This window comes from Mobula birostris, chromosome 2, assembly GCF_030028105.1.
Source record: "Mobula birostris isolate sMobBir1 chromosome 2, sMobBir1.hap1, whole genome shotgun sequence".
Classification (NCBI taxonomy): domain Eukaryota; kingdom Metazoa; phylum Chordata; class Chondrichthyes; order Myliobatiformes; family Myliobatidae; genus Mobula; species Mobula birostris.
Window position 1 is genome coordinate 130,775,056 of NC_092371.1, and position 14,807 is coordinate 130,789,862.

Genomic DNA, 14,807 nt, shown 5'->3' on the forward strand with positions numbered 1-14,807 from the left:
GTTACTTAAGGTTTTATGTGTTATTTGGCATGATTTTGTAGGTTATTTTTTGGGTCTGGGAATGCTCAAAATTATTTCCCATATTAATAAATGGTAATTGCTTCTTCACTTTACGACATTCCGGCTTACGAATCGTCTCATAGGAACGCCCTACCTTCGGTTAGTGGGGAAACCTGTATTACTTTTGGCATACAGAGAAATTCTGAAGCAAAAACAGCAAAGATTTTATAAACAGAGTTTTGACAACGCACATTTTATTTTAGCAACTTGCCAGCACTGTGCTTAGAATTCAATTCCTCAGTCGCACTTTACTGCATGACTTTTTTCAGACTGCAGGGATTAAGATATGAAAATCAGTACACTTGAAAAAAGTTGTTTTGTCCCACCAGAATTAATTACATTTAATTGTTTTATTAGCTTGTGAAAAGTGATGCATAGCCCAGAAAAATCTTATATAACTGATATAGTCTCTTCCCTTAATGTATAGACATCTAAACGCGAGCCAGACCAGGTCAATTCCTGTATCTGTCATCAAGTATTAAAAGCAGTCTGTGATTTAGGTGTCCTGGCAACATACTAATCTAAATAACTTGACTGCATTTAAACCAGTTTTGGCTTTCACTTCTTTTCCTAAAGATCCACAAGAATTCCTCTCCAAGGGATGTGTAATACATATGGCATGTGGGTGCAGCTTCACAAGGAAAGCAATATCACTTCACCAGCTGTCCTTGTTATATTATCACTTTCTATTAAATTAAAGAAAGATGGCTGCCAAGGAACTTTAACAGGAAACTTGACACAGCTGTGACACAGAACTGCCTTTCACATCTGAATCCTACCCACAATCCATTGGCCTGAACAATGAACAGAAAACTAAACACCTCCCTAAAATTAAAATAAACTTTATTAGATGTAGTCACAATATGGCAAGTGAGGCATCTAACCAGTATTTTCAGAGAACCAAAATTCTCTTGCTAAGTGGATTTCCCTGCCTAATCATAGAAGTAGAAAGAAAATGTACACTGGTCTCCAGCTTGGCAATACAAATAATAGACAAAACTAATCCTGATGCTAGCAAAACCTGTATCTGGAAAAGTGTTCAGTAACAAGAGGAAATTACAAAATAAACAGGAAAATCAGGAACAATTTTGTGAAATCCTTGTCTTTCCCATGAAAAGTCATAGAGTTATGCAGCATGTAAACAGGCTTTTCATCTAAGACAACTGGGCTGCTATTCCCATCTGCCTGTGTTATTGAAACAGTATGTACTTATGAGGGCAGTTGTTGTTAAATGACTTCAGAAAAATTGGACTGAGTGAGAATGGGAAAACGTCACATCTTACATGAAAAATGCCTTAGTGTGTTCCTGAAAGGGTAATAATTTTCCATCCTGCTGTTTAGCTCACACATTTGAATAACTGCAGCTACATTCAATGTGCTTTAGCAACAATTATCAGAATGACAAGTGTTTGCTCTTTTGCTGCTCTCGTGCTCTGGAAAAATGCACTTCCTTGATATGTAATTATCACATATGTGATCCCTTGTACAAATCTTCTATTGTAACTATATCCATTTTTAATTGAACAGAGCTGTTCACAATATTTCACATGCAGTCTCAGATGGGCCCAAGGTAATTCACAAAAATGTATATATTCCAAAATACCACACTCTTGAATATTCCTACGGATTAAAAATTATTAAGAACAGCTCTATTATTTAAGAAAAGAGGAAAGTAAATAGGGATTAGCCAGATGTCAATGATAGGACATATGCTAGAACCTACTGATGAGGACACGATAACAGGGTGCTTAGAAAATAACATCAGGCAAAACCAACACAGATTTGTGAAACAGAAATCATCCTTGATAAATCTTTTACTTTTTTTAAATCCAAAAACTCAATACACATTTACATGGGACTTCGGTAATGCCAGATTGTCATGTTTTTCCCAGCTACATCAATGTAATAGAATTCACTTTATTTAGATGTTAAACAGCTTAATAGTCCAATAAACCAGATAGGTTGAAAGGAAGCGCGAGAACCAGGAGCAAGGTGAGTGGATAGGGACTACAGAAACTGGAATCTGATGATAAAAAAGTAGTGTGGGCATCAACGCCAGAGTGACTAGAAAGAGGGCAGAGGAACCAAGTCCCAGTGAATGGAAAGGAGTGCAGGCTCTAGGACCTAGATGTATAATGGGGAGCTTGAGATAGTATCACACAAAATTAAGAGTCATCGGAAGTTGTATATTAGCATGAATTAAGGACTGGTTAATTAATACAAAAATGCGCAAGATAAAATTATTCATTTCAGGCTGTAGGTTGTGACTGGTGAGCTGCCACAGGAACCGGAGCTGGTGCCACAGCTGTTCACAAACTACAGCAATGATCTGGATGGAGGATTGTGTCATATATCTGAGTTTTATAACGATACCAAGCTGGGTAACAATTTAGCTTGTCAAGCAGATGCAGAGAGGTTTTGACAAGATAAAAGAGGCTATGTCAATGACAAGGACAGAATGGAATCTAATGCGCAAAACTAGAAAATGTAGTATAAATGTAGTATATTTTAAGTAGTAAAGGACCTTGGTATCAGAGAGACCTCGTGCATTTATAAACTAATCACTGAAAACAGACATGTAGGTAAAGCAAGCAATTATAAGGGAAAACAGTAATATCTGCCTTTATTTCAAGAAGATTTGAATAAACAAAGTTTTGAATGGAATTATAGAAGGTCCTGACGAGATCACACGTAGGACACTGAACAGAGGCCTGATTTCAAAACTCAGGAAGAATACATTTACAGTGGATGGAACACAACCAAGATTAACCAGATAGATTCCAGGATTTGGGAGGCAGCAAACCTTAAACATGAGAAATTCTGCAGGTGCTGGAAATCCAAAGCAACACATGCTGTGTCCTTTGTGCAAGCAGACCTTATTGTCCTCCAGAGAGGAATTGCTAAGACTGCACCTATATTCATCAGAGTTTATAAGAACTGGGAGGGAATCTCATTGAAATATACAAAATTCTTGCGAGGTTTGGCAGGGTAGATACAGGAATATTGTCTAGAACTGGGCAGCACATAGTTAAGAATAATGGGTGGCCACTCAAGACTGAGATTAGAATTTTCTTCACCAAGCGGGTAACCATTCTTTGAAATTCTCTGCATGAGAGAACTGTGGAGACTCAGTCTCTAAGAATATCTGAGACAGAGATTGGCAGATATTCGCACACAAAGGGAACTAAGGTACAGTGGGCTTCAGTGAATTATGGGGCAGAAATGAAGGGGCATGTGACATACATCTGCTATGAAAGGAACCTGTAGATTACTGTTAGCATAGTAGTTTAAAAATTAAGCCTTTTCCATACAAGGAATTCTGACATGCTTAAAGAGATTTAAATAGTGCTGAGCTGGTGAACAAGTGATGTCTCCTATGCATGTTTTTCTCAGGACCAGTAGTTATATGTTATAAATATGACACAGAGCAGTGGAGTTCTGATTTTAAATGGAATGTCCTCTTCTTACTACTACCATCGGGTAGGAAGTACAGAAGCCTTATGTCCCACATCACCAGGTTCAGGAACAATTATTACCTGAACTAATGTGGATAACTTCATTCACCACTACTCCGAATTGATTCTACTACCTACAGACTCACTTTTCAAGGGCTCTTTACAAATCATGTTTCAGTATTATTTTTATTTGCATACTTTTGTTTTCCTTTGTACATTAGTGTATGTCAATCTTTGTTTCAGAATTTTCAAAAAATCTACTGTATTTCTTTTTCACCTTATAAATGCCAGCAAGGAAATGTAGCATAGGGTAACATATAGTACATACTTCGATAATAAATTTACTTTAAAATTGGAAATGTTAATGAATAACCCATCATCATTGTACATCTATAATTGTGATGACTCCTAGTCATTTTAACTGGATAATGATTCAGTAGATCAAGGAACAGAAATAAAGCTGTCCCTCTACATTCTATTTATCCTAACGTCTATGAAATTAATTCCCCACCTCTGTAATCAGTTCTGACCCACAAATGCTGGAGATTTACTTGAATCAGCTCTCAGCTTTCTTTATAGAGTTAGTAAAGAAGTTCAGCTCAAATCCATGAAGGTATTTGTTGACATTAATTGTGACAAAAGTTAGCTTAGTTCTTTTCATTAATTTTCATTTGAAAAGCTGGTATTCATTCGTATGCACAAAAAAATTAATAATTTTGAAAATGCTACAGCTAAGTCCATTAGGAGTAGGACTACACAACAGTTTAAAATAATCTGTAAATATAAGTGTTTAGAAAATAGGAAAATTATGACAATCCATGAAATTGTGACAAAAATAAAGTTTAGATTCTAATACATTTCATGAACTATCAAACTATTATGTTAGTTCATCTTACCTGTGCACATAATGTAACTGATGAACTGAATCGATGGCCAACACCATTTCTGCCAAGTAGAACTTTGCCATGTCTTCTGGTAATCGGTCCTCAAATTTACTAAGTAGTGTTAAGAGATCTCCACCCACATAGTAGTCCATAACAAGATACTAGAGTCAAGGAAAAGCAGAACAATAGTGAGGGAATCTGAAACTTTCTTATTTCTATATGTATTGAATTTTACTAGATTACACTTTCATCAGAACTTCAGAAATTCAAATCTCACCTAACTGGAATAACAGAAACTGAGGCTTTGCTATAAATTTACATTGCTTCACTCTAGAATCAGACTGGTTAAGGCGCTAAGCTTTATATGCCGTGAGGTTCAGAAATCCAACTGCCAGACAAACTGGAAGTAGATATGAAACCAGTTGCCTCTATTCTTATTAACGTTAAGAAGATATCAGTGTGAAATGCATCACACCATTCAGAATAGAGGTTGTCCAAGTACCAAGATTAAGGCCAGTTAATCTTGCCTGGTGTAAACCATGGTCTGTAGCCCTGTGAACTTCAATGTGGTGAAAACAGCCATGATACCTGATAAGCCAATAACCTCCTGTCACAAGTGAGACTGAGGAACCTAAAGATCACCATCCAATCAGAGCTGATTAACCTGCAAAAGGAACCTGTAAGTTACTGACTCTACAAATTTAAATAAATATGTATTTTTCATGCAAGGATCTCTGACATGTTTGAAATTACTTAGATGGTGCTGAATTTGTGAACAACTAAAGTCTGTCCAGTGCATTCTCAGCATGTGTTTATGAAAACCAGCCACCCTGTGCTCTAAATATGATGCAGAGCAGCACATATTTTTTAAAAGGAGCGTTTATGCAAACACGACTTTCCATAATCCTAATTAAATAGCTTAAGAGTAAAAGAAATTAAGTATAATTATTAGTTTTTATTTCCAATCTAGATTCAAGTACGGTGTACTTTTTAGTTAAATCACTTCTTTCAGTCACTCAAATATTGTGGTTCCACAATAAACTTATAAATTTAATAGAAACCAGACGTACTTGTAGAAAATACATTTCCTGGCCTGTCTCAGATCGAAAATCAGTGAGTTCACTGCCTTTGCCTGCACAACATCTGCCAACACTCACAAAGTTAAAATCTTTAGTGCAAGTAGATAAAGGTTTAAAAAAAGTTAAAACTGTACACAGCCAAATGAGGAATAATAATTTCACTCATTAGCACCAAAAGCTGAAGTTACACTCTATCCTCTTTCACTGGTAGAATAGCACATTTTTCACACTACTGTTGGGGAAATATAATGTAAATCTAAACACACTGCCATCAAAAACTCTGGAGAAACTACATAAAGGTGGATACCATTTCTATGAGATTTATGTTTAAATTATTTTGCCTCAGTCTGATAGTGTTCTGTCTCACTCCTTTTTTTCCCTCTTCATCCTTGCTATCTCCCCTTTCCACTCAACTGTCCTGATACAAGGTCTTGGCCCAAAATGTCAATAATTCACTTCTCCTCCACATATACTGCTCAACCTGCTGAATTCCTACAGCAGACTATCTTATCCTGTCACTTAATACTTAATCCCTTGCTTTGCAACCCTTCTCCAAGTGCAGTTTTCATTCTGCTTAAGATTAAATTCTAATTTTCTATTTTTTTTTACCCAATTATATCTTCTTGTGGTCCACATATAGCCTTTTCCCTCATGCACAACTTTTGTACCATCTGCAAACCTATTATCATGCCCCTCAGATCTATATCATTCATTTATATTTCTGAAAAAGGAACCAAATAACCAACCTTATGAAACCCTGCTGTTAAAAGCATACCAATCACCAAAAATACTCAAACATTTTCCTCAAGCTTACTGCCAACTAAGCCATTTTTTTTACAAATCCATTTAAATACACAAGCGAGTAGTAGGCAGGAATGCCTACCACTTGGTATCTCACCCCTACTCCACCCTTTCAAAGTCAAAGTATATATATATCACTATATACAGCCTTGAGGTTTGTTTACTTGTGAGCATACACAGAAAGTCAAAGCACAATAGAATCAACAAAAGACTGCACTCAAAGGTCAGCAAACAACCAATATGCAACAGACAACAAACTGTGCAAATGCAAAAGAGAAATTAATTAATCAATAAGAAATAAATATTGAGAACATTTAGATAAATAGTCCTTGAGAGTGAGTCCACAGGTTGTGGAAACAGTATAGTGATGGGGTTTGTGAAATTATCCCCTGTGGTTCAAGAGCTGAAGGTTTGAGAGGTGATAACTGTTCCTGAACCTGATGGTGTGAGTTCTGAAGCTCCTGTACCACCTTCTTGATGGCAACAGTAAGAAAAGAGAATGGTCTGGGTGGTGGGGATCCCTGATGATGGATGCTGCTTTCCTGTGACAGTGCTTTGCCTAGATGTGCTGAATGGTGGGGAGCACTTTACCAGTGATGTTCTGGGCTGCACTCACTACTTTTTGAGGACTTTCTGTTTAAGGACATTGGTGTTACCATGCCACGCCATGATACAACCGGTCACTGTATTGTCTACTACTTATCTACAGAAGTTTGTCAAAGTTTGAGATGTCATGCCAAATCATTGCAAACTTCAAAGTAAGTAGAGGAGCTGCTGTGCTTTCTCTGCTTATCCCTTCAATAGGATCATGGCTGATCTGACTGTAACATCAAATCCACATTCCCAGGATTTCAATCAACTCCGCTCCCAAACGTCAAACCTCGAGTGAACACAGCCTAGCCTGTACAATCAGTGGCCTTCACTTCCCTCTCTGATATCAGATTTTTTTCTAAGTTTTAATCAACATTATTCAGAACTTTCTCTCCTTGTTCTCCTCACTCAGCCCAAAGAGTTGCCCATGACCTAATTCTGATAATCCCAAATAAGGCCCTGGGAAATTATACACCTTATTCCTGTTCAAGAGACCCCAAGCTGCTTCTTTTTTGATATCAGCATATCACAGAATATCAACGCACTCCTCCCTGATCTCCAATTATAGATGCAAAGTACTCATTCAATATCTCACCCATTTCTTTCAGTTCCAGGCATAAAATGACTTCTTTGTCCTTGAGTGGACATACCCTCTCCCTAATTATCATCTTGTTTTCAATGTATATATAAAATGTGTCCGACTTCTCTTTATCCAACTTGTCATGGACTTTTCATGGCCCTCTTTAGCCTGCTGGACCTTATATGAATACATTTATTATATAATTTCCTTCATTATAACAATGAACATACTTCAATGGCTGTGAAGTGTTTTGTGACATTCTACATAGTTATGAAAGGTGCCCACAAATGCAAATTTCCCTTTCACTTGCCACGCTTGTTGTAATCTGATAATTCAGAAAAAATAAAAAATCAGAAGAATGACAAAACTAGAATTCCATTTTGGAAAAAACTTCCCATTCGCATCTTCTTTAAATCTTTTCCCCTCACTTTAAACCTTTACCTTCTGCCCCAAGAAGATGACCATCCACCTTTTCCATGTCTCTCATGACTTTAGAAACATCTATAAAGTCATCCCGTAGCCTTCTTCATTTGGAGGAAAACAGTCCCAGCCTATCTGGGCTCTACTTTTAACTCAAGTCTTTTAGTTTTGGCAAAATGCTTGTGAATCTTTTCAGCGTCCTCTAGAGCATAATCATAGCTTTCCTACAGCAGGGTGACCAGAATTGTACATAATACTCCATGTGATCTCTCCAATGTTGTGTACAACTATAACATGACATCCCAACTCTTGTACTCAATTGTTCGACACTGAAAAGGCATACATGCCATATCTACTTCACCTTCACCACCGCCTTCTTACGTTATCATTTTCAAGTAACCATGCACTCATAATCCTAGGTCTCTCTGTTCCACAAAGCTAAATCCAATTGTGAGCTTAGACAGTTCTATTCATTGTCTAAGGTTACAAAAGGATCTACAGAAACATTGTCATTCATACCACCACTTTTGGTGTCATCCAGATATTTACTAAACATACCACAAACACACTTTTCCAAATTCTTAATACATATGACAAACACAAGGGACCCAGCACTGATCCCTGTAACACACAACTGGTCACAGGCTTCTAATCTTCCACAATAACATTGAACTAATCTCTACTAGGATGTAATACATATATTTATACAGATCCCACTTTCCCAGAACCAATGCCATTGTCCCAGGAGTCTAAACCATCACAACTTCAAACTATGTTTTAATCAGCATGACCCACTTAAATCTGCATTCACTTCCAAGTGGCATTAGGAGTTGTACAGTGACTGCTTTGGGTCTACAGCACAGAAACACCTTACTTGCTTCAACAATACACCATCCTTCTCTAGATGACCTTTCTATGGTGTTGTGAGTGTGGCTTTAGCTGTATTCCCCAGAGACTTCGGTACTGAACAAATCTTTACAAAGTCATTCTTAAAAAGGATAAAGGCAACAGAAATTCATGTTTGTAAATTACACAAGGTGCTGCATTATATTCTAATTATACTGATCTAGCTATTCTGTGAATAGAAATAACATTATTGGTCAGTTTAATTAAAGGCAAGAATCTTGGACAGGCTCACAATCAGAACTCCTATTTACAATTGGGAATTTTAGCAGAAGAAACCATCACATGCTACTCTCTGCATCTTGCAAGTCCACAATACTACCTACTATTCTCTCATTGAATTCTGTGCTATTGATAACTTGACAACGGTGCAACCCATTTCAATTCCTTTATTCCTGTTAGTGGGTTATCAAAATTCGCAGTATTGACTCACTTTCACCAGGCACTTATGAAGGATTCCACAAACTTTAAATACATGGCCTATCAATACTGCTACCAGCCTTTCTATGCTTCTCACTCACAGCATACACCACTTGCTTATTCTCTGTAAATATCTCGTTTACCTTATATGCAATGCATCTATCTGAAACAAAATACGCCTCTTTAAACCAGCAGAATCATAAATCACAGAATAACAGAAACATACAACACAGAAAAGCACACTTTCAGCCCATCTTATCAATGAAGACCATGATACCTATATTCCTCTATGCCTTTCCTATTTGTCCAAATGACTTAAAGATTGCAAACGCAACTGCCTTCATTAACTGGCCACTCCTTCCAAATATTCATTGCCCTCTATGTGGAAAACAGCTTTCAGCTGCCCTTTAAATTTCTCTTCTCTGTACTTGCTAGTTCTAGATCTCAAGGCCCTGGAAAAATACTCTTGTCACATCTATGCCTCTCATAATTTTATTAATGTCTATAAGGTCACTGCTCAGCCTCCAATGTTTCAGAGAGAACATAAAAACATGAAGAAATAGGAAGCATGGGCAATCAGGTCCTTCAAGGCTCCCCAACATTTAATATGATCATGGTTGATGTATGAGGCCTCAACTCTTCTGTGCTATTTCTCCACACCGGTCTATTCCTTAATCTCTCAAATATTTATCCAGCTCTATTTTAAATACCCCTAATGATCCAGCTTCCACTACCCACTGGGGCACAGAATTTCAGAGACTCACCACCCACTGTGAGAAGAAATTTCTACAGACACCAGTTTTAAACATCCAGCTCCATTATCTTACAGTCAATATCCCCTTGTGCGAGACTTTCCCACTAGTGAAAAAACATCCCAACATCTACCTTCACAAACAACAGAAAATCTGCAAATGCTGGAAATCCAAACACACACAAAATGCAGGAAGAATGCAGCAGACCAGGCAGCATCTACAGAAAAGAATACAGTCGACTTTTCAGTCAGACTCTTCACCAGGACTGAAGTAAAAAAAATGAGGAGTCAGAGTTAGGTTGGGGGGGTGGGGGGGGGGATGATAGGTGAAACTGAGAGGAGGGAAGGGGAAGTAAAGAGCTGGGAAGTTGGTTGGTGAAAGGGACACGAGGGCAGGAGAAGGGGAAATCTAAGAGAAGACAGAAGGCCATGGAAGAAAGAGAAAGGGGGAGAAACACCAAAGGGAGATGAAGGGCAGGCAAGGAGATAAGATGAGAAGGGGAAAAGGGAATTAGGAATGGGGGGGGGGGCATTACCTGAAGTTTGAGATATCAACATTCATGCCATCAGGTTGGAAGCTACCCAGACGGAATATAAAATGTTGCTCCTCCAACCTGAGTGTGGCCTCATTGGGACAGTAAAGGGCACCATGGATGGACATGGAATGGGAATGGGAAGTGGAATTAAAATGGGTGGCCAGTGGGAGACCCACTTTATCTGGCAAAAATGTTTTTACTAGTAGGTGCTCAGCGAAGTGGTCTCCCAATCAACATCAGGTCTCAATGGTATACAGGAGGCCACAACAGGAACACCAGATACAGTAAATTATCCCAACAGGCACAGGTGAAGTGTAGGCTCACCTGGAAGGACTGTTTGGGGCCATGAATGGTAGTGAGGGAGGAGATGTAGGGGCAGGTGTAGCACTTCTGCTTGCAAGGATAAGTGCCAGGAGGGAGATCAGTGGGGAGGGGTGACTGGACCAGGGAGTCACATAGGGAGCAAACCTCGCAAAACGCAGGATGTGTGGTGGGGGGGAGGGGGGTGGCAATGTGCTTGGTGGTGGTATCCTGTTGGAGATGGCAGAAGTTACAGAGAATTATGTGCTACCAACACAGAGGCCGGTGGGGTAGTAGCTGAGGACAAGAGGAGGAACCCTATCCTTGGTGGGGTGGTGGGAGGACGGGGTGAGGGCAGACATGTACAAAAAGGAAGAGATGCAGTTGAGGGCAACGTTGATGAGGGAAGGAAAGGAAGCCACTTTCTTTGAAGGAGGACATCTCCTTCGTTCTGGAATGAAAAGCCTCACCCTGAGAGCAGATGCAGTGGTTATAGAAGAATTAAGGGAAGGGATCGCATTTTTACAAGTAACAGGGTGGGAAGAGGTATAGTCCAGGTAGCTGTGAGAGTCAGAGGGTTTGTAATAGAAATCAGTGGACAGGCTGTCTCCAGAGATAGAAAGCGAAAGATCGAGAAAGGGGACTGACCTCTATCTTGCTAAGGCCCAGGGACAACTATCAGACACCTCTTATTTACTGCTCGAACAGGATCCCACTAAGGAGCACCAGGCCATTGTCTCCCACACCATCACTGACCTTATTAGATCCGGGGATCTCCCATCCACTGCCACCAATAGTTCCCTCACCCTGCACTTTCCATTTCTACCTCCCACCCAAGATCTAAAATCTGGCAGTCCAGGTAGACCCATTGTTTCAGCTTATTCCTGCCCCGCTGAACTCATATCTGACTCTGTTTTACCACACCACCCCCCCCCCCGTCCTCAGTTCAGTCCCTTCCTACCTACATCCATGATACTTCACACGCTCTTGATCTTTTCAATGATTTCAAGTTCCCTGGTCCCAAGCATCTTTTTTTCACCATAGATGTCCAGTCCCTATTATTATCTCTCACCTTATCTCCTTGCTTGCCCACTGCTTCCCTTTGGTGCTCCTTCCCCTATTTCTTTCTACCATGGTCTTCTGTCCTCTCCTATCAGATTCCCCCTTCTCCAGCCCTGCATCGCTTTCATCAACTTCCGAGCTCTTTACTTCATCCCAGTGGAGGTCAAGTAGAGGTCTGGAAGACCAAGAAAACTTTTTGAGAGAACTGCTCACAGGATTGCAAGAAAGGCAAATCAAAACCCTTGTTTGACTGCAAAAGACCTTCAGGAAGATTTAGCAGACTCTGGAGTGGCGGTGCACTATTCTACTGTGCAGTGACAGCTGCACAAATATGAGCTTCATGGAAGAGTCATCAGAAGAAAACCTTCCCTGCATCCTCACCACAAAATTCAGCGTCAGAAGGTTGCAAAGGAACATCTAAACAAGCCTGATGCATTTTGGAAACAAGTCCTGTGGACTGATGAAGATAAAAAAGAACTTTTTGGCCGCAATGAGCAAAGGTTTGTTTGGAGAAAAAAGGATATAGAATTTCACGAAAAGAACACCTCTCCAACTGTTAAGCAGGGGTTGAATCGATCATGCTTTGGGCTTGTGTTGCAGCCAGTGACACATGGAACATTTTACTGGTAGAGGGAAGAATGAATTCAATTAAATACCAGCAAATTCTGGAAGCACCATCTGTTAAAAAGCCGAAGATGAAAAGAGGATGGCCTCTACAACAGGATAATGATCCTAAACACACCTCAAAATCCACAATGGACTACCTCAAGAGGCGCAAGCTGAAAGTTTTGCCATGGCCCTCACAGCCTCCTGATCTAAACATCATCGAAAATCTGTGGATAGACCTCAAAAGAGCAATGCATGCAAGACAGCCCAAGAATCTCACATAACTAGAAGCCTTTTGCAAGGAAGAATGGGCGAAAATCCCCCAAACAAGAATTGAAAGACTCTTATGGCCAATTTATACTTCTGCGTCAAATCTACGCCGTCAGTATGGCATAGCCGCGTACCTTACGTCGTAGCCTGACGCGCACTCCCCAAAAATGCAACTATGCGTTGTGGCAACACAGACCGCAACAACTGTGATTGGTCCTACGCTGCAATAGCTTCCCATTGGGCGACCGAAGAGCAAGGAAGGAACTCTGGCTGCAATGCTTTCCATAAAGCTTTACAGTCCTCCGAAATTATGGAGGACCCTGTGCTTGACGCGAGTTTGTAGCTAGCTGCTATAGCCTGTTGACTTCCACCTGAAGCTAAAACTCGAATGGAGATTGCCAGTTTCTGAGTATACTGTGCATACACTGATGCGAAATAAATGGTTGGAGGCGATGAACCAAATCGTCAAATCTACCTGCCGACACCCAAAAATATTTGAAATGCATTTCCTCGTCCATGTCTCTTAGTGGCCAGACAAGCACAGACAATTCACCCTCCTTCAGTTTCAGTCGCCATTGTTTGTAGTTTGAGTTTCTTCGTGTTAAGTTTCAACAGGAAGAAACTCAACACAGTGGCATAGAAACACCACCGCCAACTAGCGTTTTGACGGTGAATTGCAGAGCGACGCAGACACACCAACACACAAGTATAAATGCTCACAACTGCGTAGGCCACTTGCGTAGGCTATGGCATAGGCTACTACACAGAAGTATTAATGAGCCTTTAGCTGGCTACAGAAAGCGTTTACAAGGTGTGATACTTGCCAAAGGGGGTGCTACTAAGTACTGACCATGCAGGGTGCCCAAACTTTTGCTTCGGGCCCTTTTCCTTTTTTGTTATTTTGAAACTGTAAAAGGAGGAAATAAAAAAATAATCTTGCTTAAAATATTAAAGAAATGTGTCATCTTTAACGTTATGCATTTTAGTAATCAGGTCATCTTTTACTCACTCAACTATTCACAGTAACAGAAATTTGGACCCGGGTGCCCAAACTTTTGCATGTCACTGTATATCTAAGTGACATCACCCTCATTCTTCTACGTTCCATCGACCCTAACTAGTTTGTTTTTCATGGTTGTATAACCCTCTCATCTCAGGAATTAGGCTGGTGAATTTCTTACGTCCTACTTCCAATGTTACAGTACCCTTTTTTAAAAAAAAGATAAGGATACCAAAACTGTACACAGTATTCCAGGTGAAGTTTAATCAACACCCTGCACACCTCAAAGTCTACATTTTTTAACCTCCAACCCCTTTGGAATGAAGCCAAAATGCATTTGTTTCTCCTTGTTTGATCTGCCTGCTAGCTTTTTGATTCATGCACGAAAGCTCCTTGATCCCTCTGTACTTTACTCATGCAGTCTCTCTCCCTATAGGTAATAATCAGCCTTCTGATTCCTTTAACTGATGTGCATGAGCTCACACATTAAATTCTATTTACCCTTCTTTTGTCCACTCACTCAATCCATCTACATCCAATTGCAGAATCACGGTATCCTTATTACAACCACCCTAATTCAGTCTATCTTTGCAATAACAGCACTCCACTCCATTTCTGGTGAATCTCTTCCATACTCTTCTCTATTGCTGCTACAGTGTGACAACCAGACTGTTTACAACATTCTAAGTACAATCTCACCAATATTTTGTACAATATTCAGAAATAATTGACAAAACCTTCAAAAACCAAATACAGAGAAATATTTGAAGGTGTTTATTTCTTCACTGCTGTTATTCTCAAATGAATGGTTCAACTATCAGTTCTATTATCTAGGGCTGATCAAGCAAGAGAAGTATCAGGTAGATGGATAGACACACAGCTTCACCAATATAAAGAGAAAGACCAGTAGGAAGTCAATCTAGTCAATGCTGCACTTTCTCTGTAATGATTTTAAGAATAATAATGACATGGGAATTTGGAAGACAAATGCCATTTCCATAGTCAGGAATCAATGCACTGTACAGAACAGTTAAACAGGAATGAACATTTTTTAAAATATATAAATTTAAACAAAATAAAACTAAAACT

The 14,807-nt window shown here is 39.5% G+C and overlaps 1 protein-coding gene across 9 annotated transcripts in view; it reads right to left on the reverse strand.

Annotated features, from left to right (window-relative positions):
• Positions 1 to 14,807, reverse strand: part of LOC140191079 (serine/threonine-protein kinase MRCK alpha-like) — a 596,213-nt gene that overhangs the window by 360,627 nt on the left and 220,779 nt on the right. For 8 of the 9 annotated variants that reach the window (XM_072248222.1, XM_072248216.1, XM_072248164.1 and 5 more), the window contains one exon: positions 4,412 to 4,560. In XM_072248222.1, the coding sequence (XP_072104323.1) occupies positions 4,412 to 4,560 (149 nt within the window). Of the gene's footprint in view, positions 1 to 4,411; positions 4,561 to 13,568; positions 13,589 to 14,807 lie in introns of those variants that run through there. The other variant, XM_072248208.1, reaches the window with a different exon arrangement.